Source organism: Apodemus sylvaticus, chromosome 15 (assembly GCF_947179515.1).
Source record: "Apodemus sylvaticus chromosome 15, mApoSyl1.1, whole genome shotgun sequence".
NCBI classification, from domain to species: Eukaryota; Metazoa; Chordata; class Mammalia; order Rodentia; family Muridae; genus Apodemus; species Apodemus sylvaticus.
The window spans coordinates 568,577-588,551 of record NC_067486.1 but is presented as its reverse complement, the minus strand read 5'-3'; the positions used below and the strand labels follow the sequence as shown (position 1 = coordinate 588,551).

Below are 19,975 nucleotides of genomic sequence, written 5' to 3'. Positions count from 1 at the left end.
TCACTGGTCATGATGCTGTTAGAGGAACACAAAAAGGACATAAATAAATCTTTTAAAGAAATACAGGGGAACATGACTAAGTTAGAAGCCCTTACAATGGAAACACAAAAATCACTTAAAGAAATTAGAAGAATATGGGTCAACAGATAGAAGCCAATAAAGAGGAAATGCAAAATTCACTTAAAGAAATGCAGGAGAAATTGAGTCAACAAGCAGATGTCATGAAAGAGGAAACACAAAAATCTCTTAAAGAATTACAGGAAAACACAAACAAACAAGTGAAGGAACTGAGCAAAACAATCCAGGATCAAAAAAGAGAAGTAGAAACAACTAAGAAATCACAAAGGGAGACAACACTGGAGATAGAAAACCTTGGGAAGAAATCAGGGGCCATACATGCAAATATCAACAACAGAATGCAAGAGATAGAAGAATATCAGATGCTGAAGATACCATAGAAACCATTGACTTAACAGTCAAAGAAAATGTAAAATGCAAAAAGCTTGTAACCCAGAACATCCAGGAAATCCAGGACACAATGAGAAGGAAAAAAAAAAAAAAACAACTAAGGATTATAGGTATAGATGAGAGTGAAGATTTACAACTGAAAGGGCCAGCAAATATTCTCAACAAAATTATGGGAGAAAACTTCCCTAACCTAAAGAGAGAGATGCCCATGAATATACAAGAAGCCTACAGAACTCCAAACAGACTGGACCAGAACAGAAACACCTCCCATCACATAATAATCAAAATCTCAAATGTACTAAACAAAGAAAGAATATTAAGAGCAGTAAGAGAAAAAGGCCAAGTAACATATAAAGGAAGACCTATTAGAATCACACCAGACTTCTCAACAGAGACCATGAAAGCTAGAAGATGAAGATCCTGGGCAGATTTCCTACAGACTCTAAGAGAACAAAAATGCCAGCCCAGACTACTATATCCAGCAAAACCCTCAATCACCATAGATAGAGAAACAAAGATATTCCATAATAAAACCAAATTTACACAATATCTTTCCACAAACCCAGCCCTACAAAGGATAATAGGTGGAAAACTCCAATACAAGGAGGGAAACTACACCCTGGAAAAACCAAGATAGTAACCTTCTTTCATCAAACCCAAAAGAAGATAACCACTCAAATATAAAAATAACATCAAAAAATGACAGGAAGCAATAATCACTATTCCTTAATATCTCTTAACATCAATGGACTCAATGCCCCAATAAAAAGACATAGACTAACAGACTGGATATGTAAACAGGACCCTACATTTTGCTACTTGCAGGAAACACACCTCAGTGTCAAAGGCAAACACTACCTCAGAGTAAAAGGCTGGAAAACAATTTTACAAGCAAATGGTCTTAGGAAACAAGACAGAGTAGCCATTCTAATATCAGATAAAATTGACTTTCAACCTAATATCATCAAAAGAGACACAGAAGGAAACTTCTTACTGATCAAGGGAAAAATCCACCAAGAACAACTCTCCATTCTGAACATCTATTCTCCAAATGCAAGGGCACACTCATTCGTAAAAGAAATGTTACTAAAGCTCAAAGCACACATTGCACTTAACACAATAATTGTGGGTGACTTCAACACTCCACTCTCCTCAATGGACAGATCAGGAAAACAGAAACTAAACAGGGACACAGCTTTGGACCAATTAGATTAACAGATATATATAGAACATTTCATCCTAAAGCAAAAGAATATACCTTTTTTCAGCCCCTCATGGTACCTTCTCCAAAATCAACCATATAAAGTAGTCACAAGACAGACCTCAACAAATATAAGAAGATCGAACTAATCCAAAGCCTCCTATCAGATCACTATGGATTAAGAGTGGTCTTCAATAGCAACAAAAACAACAGAAAGCCCACATACACATGGAGGCTGAACAATACTCTACTCAGTGATACCTTGGCCAAAGAAGAAAAAGAAATCAAAGACTTCTTAGAATTTAATGAAAATGAAGGCAAAACATACCTAAATCTATGGGACACAATGAAATCAGTGCTAAGAGGAAAACTCATAGCCCTGAGTGCCTCCAAAAAGAAACTGGAGAGAGCATACACTAGGAGCTTAATGGCACACCTGAAAGCCCTAGTGTGACCTCCTCCTGCCCACTCTTCTAAAAGAATAGCAGCCAGCAACTTGATCTGCCCACCTCATTGAAGAACAAGAAGAACCAGTTTCCAGCCTTCAGGGGAGGGGCTTGGTCTGCCTTTGTTTCTTGGGAGAGGGATTAAAGATGGAAACTTGAACCAGAAGCCATGTGTTTTTGTGTCTCTCCATGTGTTTTCTCTTGCCACCCTTTCCAATAACCATCTCTCCTTCCAGAGAACCCGCGGTTAGAATGGATGAGCTGGACTCTACACCCTAGAACAAAAAGAAGCTAATTCACCCAGGAGGAGAAGAAAACAGGAAATCATCAAACCCAGGGCTGAAATCAATCAAGTGGAAACAAAGAGAACCATACAAAAAATTCAACAAAACCAGGAACTGGTTCTTTGAGAAAATCAACAAGATAGATAAACCCTTAGGCAGACTACCCAAAGGGCACAGAGACAGTATCTAAATTAACAAAATTAGAAATGAAAGGGGAGATATAATATAACAACAGAAACTGAGGAAATTCAAAAAATCATCAGATCTTACTACAAAAGCCTATACTCAACACAACTGGAAAATCTGGAGGAAATGGACATTTTCCTAGACATATACCAAATACCAAAATTAAATTAGGATCAAATAGATCATCTAAACAGTCCCATAACCCTAAAGAAATACAAGGGGTCATAGAGAGCCTTCCAACCAAAAAAAAAAAAGCACAGAACCAGATGGTTTTAGTGCAGAATTTTATCAGACATTCAAAGAAGACCTAACACCAATACTCTTCAAATTATTCCACAAAATAGAAACAGAAGAAATACTACCCAATAAGTTCTACGAAGCCACAATTACACTGATACCAAAACCACACAAAGATACAGCAAAGGAGGAGAACCACAGGGCAATATCCCTTATGAATATCGATGCAAAAATATTCAATAAAGTTCTTACCAACCGAATCCAAGAACACATCAAAACCATCATTCACCATGATCAAGTAGGCTTCATCCCAGGAATGCAGGGTTGGTGCAATATTCAGAAATCCATCAGTGCAATCCACTACATAAACTCAAAGAAAAAAAACCACATGGTCATTTCATTAGATGCTGAAAAAGCATTTGACAAAATTCAGCATCCTTTCATGCTGAAAGTCTCAGAAAGAACAGGAATTCAAGGCCTGTACCTAAACATAGTAAAAGCAATATACAGCAAACCAGTAGCCAGCATCAAACTAAATGGAGAGAAACTTGAAGCAATCCCACTAAAACAGGAACTAGACAAGGCTGCCCCCTCTTTCCATATCTTTTCAATATAGTACTTAAAGTTCTATATAGAGCAATTAGACAACACAAGGAGGTCAAAGGGATACAAATTTGAAACAAAGAAGTCAAACTATCACTATTTGCAGATGATATGATAGTATACTTAAGTGACCCAAAAACTCAACCAGTGAACTCCTACAGCTGATAAACAACTTCAGCAAAGTGGCCAGATATAAAATCAACTCAAGTAAATCAGTAGCCTTTCTATACTCAAGGAATAAACAGGCTGAGAAATAAATTAGGGAAATGACACCCTTCACAATAGCCACAAACAATATAAAGTATCTTGGTATGACTCTACCAAACGAGTGAAAGATCTGTATGTCAAGAACTTCAGGTCTCTGAGGAAGGGAATCAAAGAAGACCTCAGAAAATGGAAAAATCTTCCATGCTCGTGGATTGGCAAAATTAATATAGTAAAACTGGCCATCTTGCCTAAAGTAATATACAGATTCAATGCAATCCCCATCAAAATCCCAACTCAGTTCTTCATAGAGTTAGAAAGAGCAATTCTCAAATTCATCTGGAATAACAAAAAACCCAGGATAGCTAAAACTATTCTCAACAGCAAAAGAACTTTAGGGGGAATCAGTATCCTTGACCTCAAGCGGAACTACAGTGCAATAGTGTTAAAAAACTGCATGGTATTAGTGCCATAACAGGCAGGTAGATCAAAGGAATAGGATTGAAGACCCAGAAATGAACCCACACACCTATGGTCACTTGATCTTTGACAAAGGAGCTGAAACCATCCAGTGGAAAAAAGATAGCCTTTTCAACAAATGGTGCTGGTTCAACTGGAGGTCAACATGCAGAAGAATAGGAATTGATCCATTCTTACCTCCTTGTACTAAGCTCAACTCCAAGCAGATCAAGGACCTCCACATAAAACCAGATGCACTGAAACTAATAGAAAAGAAACTGGGGAAGACCCTTGAGGACATGGGCACAGGGGAAAAGTTCCTGGACAGAACACCAATAGCTTATGCTCTAAGATCAAGAATTGACAAATGGGACCTCATAAAATTACAAAGGTTTTGTAAGGCAAAGGACACCTTCAAAAGGACAAAACGGCAACCAACAAATTGGGAATAGATGTTCACCAACCCTACATCTGACAGAGGGCTAATATCCAATATATACAAAGAACTCAAGAAGTTAAACTCCAGAGAGTCATATAACCCGATTTAAAAAAATTGGGTATAGAGCTAAACAAAGAATTTTCACCTGAAGAAATTCGAATGGCTGAGAAGCACCTTAAGAAATGTTCAACATCATTAGTGATTAGGGAAATGCAAATCAAAACAATCCTGAGATTTCACCTTATACCAGTCAGAATGGCTAAAATTAAAAACTCAGGAGACAGCAAGTTTTGGCGAGGATGTGGAGAAAAAGGAACACTCCTTCACTGCTGGTGGGAATGCAAGTTGGAACAACCACTCTGGAAATCAGTCTGGTGGTTCTTCAGAAAACTGGGCATGACACTTCCGGAGGACCCTGCTATACCACTCCTGGGCATATACCCAGAGGATTCCCCAGCATGCAATAAGGACACATGCTCCACTATGTTCATAGCAGCCTTATTTGTAATAGACAGAAGCTGGAAAGAACTCAGATGTCCCTGAATGGAGGAATGGATATAGAAAATGTGGTTTATTTACACAATGGAATACATGTCAGCAATTCAAAACAATGAATTCATGAAATTCTTAGGCAAATGGCTGAAACTGGGATATATCATCCTAAGTGAGGTAACACAATCACAAAAGGACACACATGGAATGCAGTCACTGATAAGTGGATATTGTCCCAGAAGCTCTGAATACCCAAAACACAATTTGCATATCAAATGATTCCCAAGAAGGAAGTAGAGGTCCCTGGTCCTGGAAAGGCTTGATCCAGCATTGTAGGGGAATACCAGGACAGAGAAGTAGGAGGGGTTGTTTGGAGAAAGGTGGAGGGAAGAGGGCTTATGGGACTTATGGAGAGGGGGGGAACCGGGAAAGGGAAAATCATTTGGAATGTATACAAAGAATATAGGGGGGAAAAAAACAGCATGGCCAAAAGAAACCTGGAGAACAGGTTTATTTCAGTTTGCAACTTTATAGTCCATCACCAAGGAAAGTCGGGGCAGGAACTCAAGGCCAGAACCTGAAGGCAGGAGCTGATGCAGAACCCATGGGGAAGTGCTGCTTACTGGCTTGCTCCCTATGGCTTACTCAGCCTGCTTATAGCACCCAGAAACACTTGTCCAGGGGTGGTCCTACCCACAGTGAACTTGGTTCCTACATCAACCAAGTAAAGGCACCCCAAACCAATCCAGCGGGGCATTTTGTCAACTAAGAGTCCTCCTCAGATATGTTTAGGTCTGTGTAAAGTTGATGTAAAATTAACCAGCACAACACACATATACACATTTGCAACTGCACCTGCATACATCAGCACACACATGTATGCATACATACTTTCACTCATTGATAACATATGCACACATTAAAAATACCAGTCTATGCAGCACTGGATGTCAAATAGTGTGTATATATTTGTTACTTGTTCATGACTGGGGCAGGTACCTCAGAGAAGGGTTTATGTTATTCTTGTTTTCTAGGGTGTCAGCCCTACACAGTGGGGAAATTGGGGCATGGCAGAAAAGCTTGTCAGGCCAGTCAGGACACAGAGAAAGGGAATACAGGAGAAGGCCAGGGCACTATAAAGCTCTATACTCTCCCGCAGTGCCCTCTTCAAGCTGGACTGTACCTCCCACCTTAACCAACTCCCCTCAGGAAGTAATGTCAGTTAGGTCAGCTCCCCAGTATTGAATCACTTCCAGAATTCCAACAAACACGGAACATTCCATGTTCAGTATATACTAAGTAAAATTAAACCCCATCCAATTTCTCTCTGGTAGCAGGGACCCTTCAGGGAAGCACCCTGGTTCCATCTTGGGGCTGTTGAGACTGTATTTCCATCTGTCACTTGTAACTGTCACCTCTGTCGTCTATGTCTTCTCCCATTGAGACTTTCATAGTGGCTGCTAGGCTGGAAGATGCATGTGGGCTACTAGGGAAGCCAGTGTGCAAACAATCAGTGTCTTGCACAGCTTAGCCTGCTGACTGTTCAGCCTGCCCTGCTGCCTGTTGCCCTGATACCTGCTTCCCGCTGCCCCGTTGCCCCACCCCGACCTCCACCACCACCCTCCCCACTCTGCTCCCCCCACCCTCCCACCCCACCCCCTGCTGGCTGCCCACTGCCTGCTGCTGCTCCTCTTATTCTGACAGGTCACCAGTGCTGCCCTCTTCTGTCTTTTCTCTGCATGAACCTGAGCAGCAAGGGGCAGGAGGGAGACCAGGTTGGTCAGATCCCAGCCACTGACAGAAAAGTGGATAACCATGGCTGTATGTCAGAAACCAGCAAAAATGTAGACCCAAGAGGGGCTTCGGTTAGTCTGTCCCCAAATTACAGAAGCCTGGATCTCTACGGGAAGAACACCCGGCAAGAGTGTGTGCGCAGGGGTTGGTTTCCAATGTCAGGCAGTGGTCCAGAGCAGCCATGCCAAAAGCAGAACAACTCCCTATCTTTGCCCACAGCTGCTACACCCCAAAAACTGCCAAGTCAGTCTTTCCATGCTGTAAAGTTAGAATTCTTGCTAAAAATCAGACCCTATTTAAAATAAGGAGCATATGCCCAGTGCTTAAATATAAGTATGTCCTCTGCGGGAGTAGAGTGAGCCTTCAGGCTCTACATTCTGAGCTTTGAGGGATTTACAAGAATCACAGGGACCAGCGTAGTCTCAGGTGTGCAGTTGCCAGAGAGCCACAGTCAGCCTTCGCATGCAGCTGGGCAGGTGCGTGGAGGGGTGAGGGGTTCGTACCCTGAGTTCATCTCAGCATCTCATGACTTAAGCAAACCAGGAGACAGAGGCTAGGAGCTTACAGCATTTGTTTGCTGTGTCTAAAATTATCTCATGATTTCATTTAGCACCTGAATTAGGAAGGAAAGGCAGGAGATAGTCAGCTTTGGGTGAGGCATGTTCTAGTAGTGTGTATCCTTTGCCTTACAGTGCAGGGACTCTGGGCATTGATCCCTTTTATTATAGGACTCATGGGAAGCCCATCCTCTTGGCCTGGGTTTCTTCCTACTTAAGCAAAGGGCTAGATCCAGACTGGAAGAAACTAAAATGTCTGGGCATTTGTCCCTCAGTGTGCATCATTCAGGCAGAATGTAGAAGGAATGGTTTCTAGATCTGTGTATAAAAGGAGCCCCAAGCTCTAGTCAACCTAGCTATGGTATCCCAGCTGTGGCTCAGCCCAGGACCTCCTTGACTGTCAAATTCATAATCAAAATGGCACCTACACAAAGTGTCTTCCAACTTTAAAACTGACCTGAGCTTGGAATACAGCAACCCCTAGGGAGACTGTCCCGCATATTTTCAGGGACCTCCAGATCTGACCTGTACCATCTAGGCACTTGCCTGGCCTTCCTGGACTCAGTCTTCATTACACATGGGAACTGGTTGTGCATTTCACTGGAACACTGGGTGTTCCTTGGAGGCCCATGCACTCCTAGCTCTGTGAAATCCAGCAAGATGATGAATCCTCCATCCTGACTAGCTCATCAGTGAAAAGGTCTTATGGTCCTATTGGTGATCCATCACTTCTGTAAAAGACAAACATGCATTAGCACCAGCAATAGAAACCTGACAAGTCTACTCTGGCTGTGTGGGAGGATTAGCAGGTGGCTTTGTACTTCAGAGGGTGGGTGATGGCACCTAGCATGTGCCATTGTTACACACAGCACCCACCCAGCGTTCAGGATGTAAGTATCACCTGTTTCTTAGGACTGGCTCCTGGACTTGGCTTCTCCCAGTCTCAGGAATAACCTGTCCTCCCCCATTACCATCTGCTAGAGGGTACACATCTGTCCTAAACATTCCCTAGATCTCAGAGAACTCGGCACAGATGAGCTGTCCACATTCCCACTTAATCACATCTGAGGTACTGCTGAGTACAGACTTGGCAAAGTGGAGTGCAGGCTTTGCTGCTTCACAAGAGCCCTCTTCTCCCTCAGCCTCCTTTACCTGTCCCTGGCACCCAATGGGCAGCTTCCTGTCAGCACCTTTGCTGTGCCTCTGCCTCTCTCACTCCCAGCCCTGAGCTCTTGCCAGGGAAGCCCCACTGGTGACACTCCAACCCCCTTGGCCACATGCCCCCATAGCTCTGTCAGACACATTCCTTCTACCAATATCTGGCTCAGGCACAGACCAGGACCTGACGCTGAGATGGAACAAGTCTAAAGAGCCTGTTAATTCCCCTGTAGGTGAGTGGCACCACCTTTCCAGGTCCTGATGGACAGCATAGGAGGCTACCTTTCGGTCCTGAGTGTCACTCGCTTTCCCCACACGTGTTCCTCAGTGTTGAGTTTGTGTAGATATTGGGCCCACTCAGTGAGACCTACACAGGCACAGGTGAGGGACACTGCCCTGAGAAGTTCTAGGTTTAAGAACAGGGTCATTCATTACCAGGAAGCAAGATTTGTGACCATGAGCTGCCCCAGGGAAAAACTAAGTGGGAGACAACTGAAGCAGTGTGCTATTGTTAAGATAGGAGTTAGGGAGGTTTTCTGGATGAGGTGGGGTCTGGACTGAGGTCTTAAGGAGGAATTTTAAGAACAGTGCACTAGGAAGCAACTAGTAGAAGTGAATCCCTGGAGTCCAAAGGCAGGCAATGACCCAGAGTGCCTTGAAGGCCACCATGATAGGTGGTTTTAACTGTCATATTGACATAAACTAGACATAGGAGGAAAATTGCCATTAAAGAATTGTCTAGTTCAGGTTGGCCTGTGGGCATGTCTGTGGGGATTGTCTAGATTGCTCACTGAAATAGAATACCCTGCCCACTGTAGGTGGAACTGTTCCCTAGCCTGGGCCTCCCAGATTGTGAAAGAGTTGAGAAAACAGGGTAGAGGCAGCCAGACAGCACAAGTCAGTTTCTCTCTGCTCTGAACTGTGAGTGTAGCTTGACCAGCCACATCACCCTCCACATATCAGCTGTAATGAACTGTAACATGAATTGTAAGAGGAATGATCAATTCGCTTTCCCCTGAGTTGCTTCTCATCGGGGTATTTTATGACAGCAACAGAAATAAAACTATATTAGATACTTTTAGAATATTTTTCTTTTATTGCTGTGTGTCCTGGAGTGAGCTGCTACACCTCTCTATGCTTCAGTTCCTTCCCTGGTAATGTGAGAGGGTAATGTGTGTGGTAACACACACAGGTTGGTGTGTTAGAAGGCTAAAGTAGTCATTTGCAAAGCATTTATCACAGCTAAACCCAGGAAGTGATCTGAGTGTCTTTGCAGTTTTAATAATTATTATTGTGTCATCACCATCTCTCTTCCAGGAGACTGATGTCCCTGTCACTCTGTCCAAATGAGATGTTGTTTATCCCTGTGGGCGTCTAGCGCTGGGACCATGGAAGCGGAGAGCTGTTTCCTGTTATGTACCAGGCTGGTGCCTGCTTCTCACAGGATCTGTTTTGTCTAGATTCCAGAGTTTTCTGATGGCTTCTGGACGGGGGCCCAGCTGGCATGCTGGACAAATTCTGAAACACCATGGGCGTATTTCCCTAAGATTTCTATCTACCTGAGAGATGAGAATGCCAGTCACTCTTTCAGGATCACCATTCTGCCACAGGTACAAACCTGGTTTGTGCTCTTCACATGTAACTCACAAAATCAAATCTCACTCATAACTAGGACCCTGTGGCCACCACCTTGTTGCTCCTTCTTGCTCCTGCAGGTCTGCTTGTCTCTCAGTCTACCTTATATAGCAGGGAGTGAGTGAACATGTCTTAACTCAAGCCTGGGATGTTATGGTCTCATCTCACATGTCGGCATAATAATCCCATGTGTCTTTCCATCATCAAATGCCGTGGTTGATAGTGGCATTCTGAGAATGCCAGTGTCCATGGCCAGTGAGTTCAATAACCTGGGAGGTGGTGTAGAATCAGCAGAAAGTGAGATCTGACCACGTGTTAAGGTTCAAGCAAGTGGCCTCGAATAGCTTGAGCTATTATTATTTATACAGAAATTTAGAATATGCATTCAAACATATGCTGTTTCACATTGTCCTTTAATCATTATCCAAGAATCTCAGCAAGTACTTACTAAAATTTATTTTTAATAAGTTTCCTTGTTTCCTTGTGGAAACAATGTTAACCTTTACAATATATAATTACAATTCAAATGATTATGTCATAGATAAGTATACCTGAATATTGGGAGCCAAATAAGTATTGTATTGCAAGCCAAATGATTATATCTAGCCAGACATATTCAGTTTGAATTGTATGCGGGCCACCAACAGGTATGAAGTTTCAAGGTAAAAGACAATAGAATCCAAACATAAACTTAACAACAGTATAACTTTTGTATTTTATCACCATCTGATTCAGAAAGCTCACGCTATGTTTTAAGTTGTCTTCATGTCATTATCTGAGTTAGTTTTATAGTATGGTTCTTCTCTATACAGCTTTTCCATAAAGAGCAGAAATTAACAATCAACCTTTTTCCCATCAACCCATACCATTTCCTTCTTTTAGGTAAGCCCTTACCTAAGGCAAAGATGAATCTATTCAACTTATATTTCTTTTAAGAGCATACCAAATTTTACACACTAACTTATCATAAGAATGAACTAACTTGTCCCGAGAATGAACTCTTTATTGTTGACCCTTAGGCCCTATCTCTTTAGGCCCTATCTAAAGGTTTTGAGGGTTCCATCACTACAATGTATTAGCAATTTTAGGTCCTCAGAAGAAGTAGTTGACATTCCAAGCCCCTTCCTTTTTCTTCATATATTCCTATCAGTTTTTGAGACCATCCAATAAGTATTTTTTTAAGGTCTTGATCAATCATATCTTTACTTAACCTTTTAAGTAAGCAGGAGTCCTGGTGCCATCTCCCAAAGACTCACAGTTGTTCCGGATATCATTCCCATTGGTCCTTGCCAAGTGAGAGAGAAGCTCAAAGAGCCTGCCTTGAGGAGGTCATCCCCAGAATACACGTGTACACACACACTCACATGTTACCATTATAATCATCATCATCATCATCATTATTATTATTATTTAAAACAGCCCCTAGCCAAACAGGAAATTCTGGGTTTCTTCATACTCTCAGTGTAAATACTGCCAGCTGTCTGATTATGCTACTTTGGTTTAAGGTGGAGAAGTGCCTTTTTTTTTATGAGTTCATTAAGATTAAGTGTTCTCATAGATTACAAAATATATGGTCTGGAATTATTTAATTATTTATTTTAGGCAGGGTCTTACCATACAGCCCTGGCTGGCCTGGCCTAGAACTCACTGTGCAGGCCAGACTAGTCTTAAACTGAAGTTTGCCTGCTTTTGTCTCCCAAGTGTGGAGTTCTTCCTGGAAGAGACATACACAAGTACCAGATAAGTGATAACAAACACACTCTGAGTCACATCTGGCCACTTATCCATGCCTGTCATTTGCTTTATATTTGATACATAATCTTTTGCTTCTGTGTAGTTTGTTCATTCAGAGGTAAGAGGTACATTGTACATGTACTTGGGAAACCTCCAAAACCTTAGATCCTGACACCACTGTGGAAACTAACTATATCCTCCACCTAATTTATCCTCTCTGGAAGTCATGTGCCTCATTTAACGTTGGCCAAGCTTCATCTCACACATTCATGTCACGCCCATTTGCCAAGCCCCTACTCCAGACTAAGGTCCCAGACTGCAGGGAAGGGGTGAGTAACTCCTCACCTTGAGGCAGTGCTTACTGACTGATAGTCTAAAAGTACAAGATGGCTAGTGAAGAGTCAGTGCCTTGGTATAAAGCACTGTACTCATATGTACACAGCCACATTCAGAAACAAACACACATACGCTTAATTAAAATTTTTAAAATCTTTGAAAAATAAAGTTGATTGAGACAGTTTTGATCTCATGTCCCAGATGCCTGGAATGATGTCATTGTCTCCCTTGATCTCTGGGAGAGGGCCTTAGGGCACAGTGGGACTTCCAGTTTTATGCTCTTGTGTAATCCATGCTTTGTCCTGTGTCTTTGCCCTTGCTTCTTCAACAAACAGCTCTACATTCAGCCCATGATGGGAGCTGGTTTCAATTATGAATGCTACCGTTTTGGTATCTCCTCTTCCACAAATGCGCTGGTGATTGGTGCCACTGTGATGGAGGGCTTCTACGTGGTCTTTGACAGAGCTCAGAGGAGGGTGGGCTTTGCTGTGAGTCCCTGTGCAGGTAAGTGTGGCTTGCATGGCATAGGAACACCCTAAAAGAGGGCTTTGGTAAATGTGCCCGCCTGGAACTATAATAGTGGCTTGCTGGGTACTATTGAACCATTTTACATGTGCTCATTTACAATAACCAGATGAACAATATCCACTGAAATGGTTCATAGGGTTCTTGAAAGATGAAATGAAGTGACCCATGTGCGTGTGAGTGTGAGTGTGTGTGTGAGTGTGAGTGTGTGTGTGAGTGTGTGTGTGTGTGTGTGTGTGTGTGTGTGTGTGTGTGTGTGTAAAACACCGGGGTCGGGGGGTGTTGAACCCAGGTGTGTGCACATATTAGGGTAGTATCTACCACTGAACTATATCCTTAGCTCTTCACTTCTTAACTTTCTTAATTTCAAAACTGTATCTTCATAAATTGCTTAGGCAGGCTTTGAACTTGGGATCCTCCTACCTCAGCCTCCCATCTAGCTGAGATTGCAGGCCTGTACTAGCAGGCTCAGCACAGATAAAACTTGTCTTTTAGCTCAGGCACACAAGTTGTTGGAGACTGATGTTATTGTAGTTGCACTCAAAATCACTTCTTCACACACAAGAAATAACAGTGCCCATGAGTCTCGCTGCTGAATTACAGTTTGACTTTATTCTGAGGGTTCTGGGAATGGAACCCAGAGGCTCAAGCAAACAAACCACATGTCCATCATTAAACTGTGTTCCCAGGTCATGAATTACAGTGTTTTCTTGGTTGATGCAAAGTTAATAAAGGAAAGAATCCATGCGAATCTGTGTCTTCATTAGGAAATAAGAAGTAGAGATCTGTGGGTGCTGGTTTTTAGAGTCCTAAAATAATAAAGCAAAGGAATAATTCTCTCACAGAACATGTTGGGTGGAATAGTGTGAGCAACCACCACAGAGTTGCCCTGAAGAGTCCACCTTAGGCCTGGGTGGAAATCCCCAAGGAAGCCCCTAACCCGCCAGCATCCTCTAGATTGCTCTAGGTGGGGCCACATAATACCTAATGCCTTCAAAGACTAGATACTTGTGATGAGCAGTCCAAGTTGCCCAGGAGGAGGCAACTGAAAATCCAGGCATGTGATTAAGTTGCTGAACAGAGGAAGGAGAGCGTGTACCAGAGAAGGTGGCCAAGATAACTGCAGGGTTTCAAAATAGCCATTCACGGAACTAAGAAAAAAGTTTGCAAACTGAAGTATAGTGGGTCATGCTTATAATCCCAGCACCCAGGAGGCTGAGGCAGAAGTCTTGCCTTGATTGAAACCTGTCTCACAAAATCAAAAGTTTGGGTGTTGAATGTGATATGTGGGTAAGAGCCTTCCTGGGATGCAGGAAGCCCTGGTTCAAGTCCTACCACAATGACAGCATAAAATTGGATGTAATGACATGTGTTTATAATTTCAGCTCTCAGGAGATGAAGGTAGGAGTATCAGAAGGTTAAGGTTATCTTAGCTTTCTTTCCTGCTGATATAATAAAATAGCTTGACAAAATCAACCCAAGGAGAAAAGGTTTATTTAGCTCTCTACACCATGGAGGGGAAAATCAAGGCAACAGGAGTTTGAAGCAGTTAGTCACATCCCATCCACCGTCCTGAGTGGAGAGTGAAGAATTAATGCACACATGCTAGTGCACAGCACACTTTCTCCACTCTGAAGTTCAGAATCTCCTTTCTAAGGAATGGAGTAACCTACCATGGGCAGGTTTTCCCATCTCCATTGACGTAATCAAGACAGTCAGTCACCCACAGACATGCCCACAAGCCAGTCTGATCTAGGCAATCCCTCACTGAGGCTTTCTTCTGAAGTTGCTCTAAGTTGTGTCAGGTTGACAATTAAATCTAACCAGCACAAAGCAATCATAATAAACTTAAGGATAGCTGCTGTTCTCATCAGAGAACCAGCATCTCTGAAGGTGTGGTAGCCATCTGGAGAATGTTAAGGACCATGTTAAAAGGAAAAACTATATCTGGTCTATAAGGATAACTTAGACTACAGTGTCACTCAGCCCAGACATACATATGTCGAGTGTGTGTGTGAACAACCTAGCTGTTACTCCTCAGGATACTGTCTACTTTGCTTTTTGTAACCAGGCACTCGCCAATTTAGCTGCAAATCCCTGCATCTACCTATCTCCACACCCCAGTGCTAGGATTACAAGTGCCTGTCACCATGCTCAACTTCTTCACATGGCTTCTGAGAGATCAAACTTGGGTTGCCATGCATGTAAGATGAGTACTTTACTAGCTTGAGCGGCTCTCCAACCCCTCATGTTTTTAATGTGTAATTTGCCACTGAGGTCTTTCCCTGTCTCATGTGACAGTGTGGCCTGAGTTGTCACAGTATTCTCAACTCTGAATATTGCACTTCTTTTAAAGTAATCTTAAGAGTCAAGCCATTTTCCCCCAAACCCAGTTTCCATATTAAATGTTGTTAAGCCAGGGGCTACCTTTGCAGCAGATGGCATTGTGTGCACATAACACCTGCCTGGGTGTGGTAACAGTATGCTATCTGAGTAGATCACTGCTGGATGTGTCTTGACATTGTTTCACAGAGAGGCAGTGCAGCTGTATTGATTTCACTCTGAACTCTTTAATGTTGTGATACAAGGGTTTTTTTTTCTAAATGGCATTTAAAAAATACTTTCAAGACTTTGGCACTTATACACTTGATTTCACAGCTGAAAGAAGATACCCTGGTATATGTCTCTTCTTCAGCACAAATTATTTAGCTATCAGAGGGATTCCTTCCCTGGGGCTGCAGTTACAGCAGCCAAGCTCCATATCCCTATAAGAAATGGACTAGATACCCTGCCTTTATCACTTTTGTTCTTAATTATATAATATTTTAAATTCTAGAAAGCATTCATTCACTTCCTATGACTCTTGAGGGATGGGCCCTAGGACACCTCTCAAGTATCGGTATCCATGGGTGCCTCGGTCCTGTGTGTAAAATGGTGCTGTGTACACAGGTAACACAGGCTCACCACACAAATAGTTTAACCTGTTTCCTTATCGCTAGTAACATGATACAGTCCAAACACAATGTAAATGGTTCCTGCTCTGCTTTCTCAGGGAACAATGAGGGTACAGTCACCTGCATCCAGCACATATTTTCAAGTATTTTTCATCTGAGTCTACTTGAGTCCACAGACTCATCAACACAGAGGGCTGGCTGTACATAAGGCATGCACACTTACAGAAAGTCCAATCTAATAGACTTTTAATCATGTTTTCCTCAAAAGCTTGTGGTAGATGTAGCTAATGCCCATCTTTCAGTTGGCATGGATTCTTCTTACTATACTGCACACGTCTTATGTTGTCAGACAGGTGTAAGTATTGCATTAGACGTCTGTTGCTGCCTAACAGCTTTTCCCCTGAACTTGGCTACTCGTTACTGTGGTTCCTAGAGCAGTTTCTAAGGATCTGGTTATCACCTGCAGCCATCTGGCATTAGCTGCTGCTGCTGCTGCCAAACTCACTCATGTGGTTGTTGCAGGAGTCCCTCATTCTTTGCCATGAAGGCTTTGCCACAACCTGCCTGAGTATCCTCAAAGCAGCACCTGGTTCCCCCCTAATGAGTGGTCCAAGAGGGGGTGCCATGCAACCCTTAAGACATAAGCCAAAGTCTTTCTTTACGCCAGTCTCAGTGGTAGTGCTAATCATTTATGCCCTGTTCTGTTGGTTCTACAGTGTAGAGTAGAGGGCTATGTGGATTAAATATTAGGAAGTAGATCCCAAATAGAAAAGTATCTTGAATTCTGTCTACCATAAAATTGGTGATGATTCATTTTCATTGTCAGTTTGGTACAATCTGCAGTTGCCAGGGAAAGGAGCCTCCACCAGAGTCTCTAGGTCATGTGGAATGTCTGTAAGAGATTGTCTTGATTACATTTAATCAGTTGCGAAGGCCAGCCCATTGTGGGTGGTATCATTCCCTTGGTTTCCATCCCGGACTATGTAAGTGTAGAAAATAGACATATAGACAAGTAGAATGCATTCTCTTTCTGCTAAACTGTGGATGTGATATGACCAGGTGCTCCAGGTTTCTGCCTCAATCTGAAATAAAGGACTGTGACTCTAAATTGTGGCAGAACAAACCCTTCCTGGGCATGAAGACACTAGCCCTCATGTGAACTTCAGGTCATGAAATGGTTCTTCTATACACTACTGCATGTTTAAAACCTAGGATGATATGAGCACACTGGCCCACAGCCATAGCCTTTGCTATTTGTAAAGCTGAGGCAGGGACATCCCTCAAGCCTGGAGTTTGGAGATAGCCCCTATAACATTGAAAGGCTGATTTTTTTAAATATTGACAGTTTAGTTCAGTGATAGAGTACACACTCTATCTATAAATCTATATAGCTCTCGGGTGCTAAATGTCTCAGTATATAAGAAGAGACTGATGGTATTTCAGAAGCCCAGACACCTAGCAAATCCAAGGCCCAGTGTTCAAGCCCCAGGAATGACCTAACTAAATAAATAGTAGGAGCTGCACTTCAGCCTCCATCTGTTGTAAATCCCCCACAGAACCAGCCAAAGGGATGGAGGCAAAAGTTATGGGAGCTTCCAGTATTTCCCAGTACCTTTATTTTGGCTTTATAACTTTGGGAATCTTTTAGTTTATAGGATTCACTATAGGGTTGCAGTGGAGGAGTAATGAGCAGAGCCCTTCACCAGAATTCCTGAGACTTCAAGAGTGTTTCCAAGCCAGAGTTCATAGACTTCCTGTTTGTTTGTTTGTTTGTTTGTTTGTTTTTCTGCTGGAGTACAACAGTGTGGCCGTGGCTCAGGGTCACTTGGAGGAAAGTGCCAAGACAGTCTCCTTTTCTTAGTGTGTGTATATAGACTGTAGGTCATATGTAAGTGTGTTTATATGCATACTAGTACATATGCACATGGGTTCTTGTGCTTATGGAGGCCAGAGGTCAACTCCAGGTGTCTTTTTGTCACTCTCCATCTTGTTCTTTGCCAAGTAGGCTATGCTGACTGCTGGGCAAGCCCCAGGGATCTACCTGTCTCTGTCTCCCCAACAATGGGATTGAAACAGCATGCTGCCACACTGGGGTTTTTTTGATTGGTTGTTTTGTTGGTTCTAGGGATTGAATCCAGGTCCTCATGCTTTGCTCATCCAACACTTTGCCATCTGAGCCTTTTCCCAGGCAAGCTTTTCTCTGCTGTCCATGTCAATTCAAACACTCAGCCCTGCTGAGAATCCCTAGGTGGATCTGTGCAAAATTGAAACTGTGCCAATTAGCTGGATACTGTGAGCAGTGTAGAACTGACCCTCCCGAGTCTTTGGCTTCTTCCTAAACAGATACTCTAGGTACTTGGGACCCCTTCAGCTGATGCCTTGTTGCCTGTACAAGTGTCTTCAGCTAAGCAGATAATAATGATAGAGTTAAATTGACAGCTCTGCTGTCTTAATGCCTCCAGGGCTTCTGAAATACCATCAGTCTCTTTTTATAGACTGAGACATTTAGCACCCAAGAGCTATATAGATTTCAGCTCATACAACTTGAAGCACATTGTGGATTATGGCAGTCATTTCATGGAATTTTTCTTGCTGCAGGTTGAAAGTGGATCATCTGGTACAGCTCATGTTTAAAAATAGGGATGGTGGTGTGAAGATGAGCCTCAGAGATACGCCTGTGCTTATCTACTTAGAATACTGTCAAAGACACCAAAACTGAGAACCTCTGGCTCCACATTGTACAAATGAAAACCCTGACCCCTATGGATAGTCTGTGCCTACTGCAGAGAATACAGGCTCGGGGAGGCTCATCCAGTAAAGTGTTTGCCACACAGCCATGAGGACCTGAGTTCAATACTTAGCACTCATGTCAAAAGCAGATATAGTGGTGCACACCCAAACTGGGTATAATGCTAGATTAGGAATCAGAGGGGGAAGGATTCCTTCGGGAGGAAAGGAGGAGAGAGAAGAGAGAGGAGGGGCTGGTTGTGTGTTCAGAACCTTTCTAACTGCAGAGTAATGTTCCTGAAGCAGGCATTTGCAGGGAAGGTCTTGATTACAGATCTTCAGTTTGGTAAGGCCCTTTGTTTCATTTTACATCTCATGTGGGGAAGGGATCTGACAAGCATCCTTAGTAAAATGATATTATATCTCCCGAGGCATTCATTATCAATCAGGTCATGGCCTTCTGGGGACAACAGAGAAAATACACAATTTAAATTTTAGCCTCAGACATTGATAAAAGAATTAAAGTAACAACATAGTAATCGCTAACCATCATGGAGCACTGACATGTTCCCCAGGGACCATATACATACTTAACATCTGCTCACTCACCTATTCTTCCAACAATGTTACTTACGGGTGCAGTTACACCCCCATTTTACAGATGAGGAAAGTGAGAGTCAAAGCAGATAAGTGAGAACACAGAGCAGACAGGGCAGTAAAGCTCAGTAAGGTAGACCCTGACAAGGATCAAGGAAGAATCTGAGGCCAGAGACCACACCCAAGTTCACTCCCCTCCCCGCTGTGAACAATGACCTCTCATATATAAATCCAACATAGCAAGGTCAAGTCAGCTTCATAGCACAGTTAATGCATCTAATAAATACACAGATACCCAGTGAAGGACTGTTCCTGAAAATAACATCTGGACATAGCTCTTATGATTGCTGTTTTTGAGAAGGACCTGAGGCTAGCTTCAGCCTCCCTATGTGGCCTAAAATGACCTACAACTTCTTATCTTCCTGTTTCCCCTAGTTCCGGGGTTTACCACAGCAGATTGGGCAGTGCTGGGCATGAAACATCGGGCTCCTGCATGGTAGGCAGGCTAGATGCCAAATGAGTCACATCCCCAGTTCTCAGCCTCGGTTTGAAAGCCACCTTCCCCAATGCTGTGGAGCACATTGCTCTAATGAGCACGTGGTTGTTTCTATCTAATGCATTATGTCTGACAACCTATGATTGGTGCTTTTCCCAAAAATCTTAAAGGAGCATGGTGAATGAAAAAGTTAAGTAAGAGAGGAGGACATGGTAAGTCCTAAAGTTGGAGAGGATTTTAGATATAAGGGAGAAAGCAGTCAGAAATAAGAATCTAAGAGAACAGGGCAGCCAAAATGGCTGAGTTATATAAGGATCAGGCTAGGGGAGGAGAAACCACTGGGAGGGAGAGGTTTAGGGGAGGGGCACAGTGAGGAGTGCTGGGAGGAGCCACAGGTACTGAGGGATGCTGGGAGAGCTGGCCAGCATCTGCTTTTATGTGTA

General features: G+C 42.8%; 1 protein-coding gene across 1 annotated transcript in view; it reads left to right on the top strand.

Annotated features, from left to right (window-relative positions):
• Bace2 (beta-secretase 2) overlaps nt 1-19,975 on the top strand; it is a 98,612-nt gene that overhangs the window by 67,285 nt on the left and 11,352 nt on the right. Inside the window, exons 7-8 of the mRNA XM_052159013.1 lie at nt 9,989-10,138; nt 12,569-12,737. Of these exons, the coding sequence (XP_052014973.1) occupies nt 9,989-10,138; nt 12,569-12,737 (319 nt within the window). The remainder of the gene's footprint in view (nt 1-9,988; nt 10,139-12,568; nt 12,738-19,975) is intronic.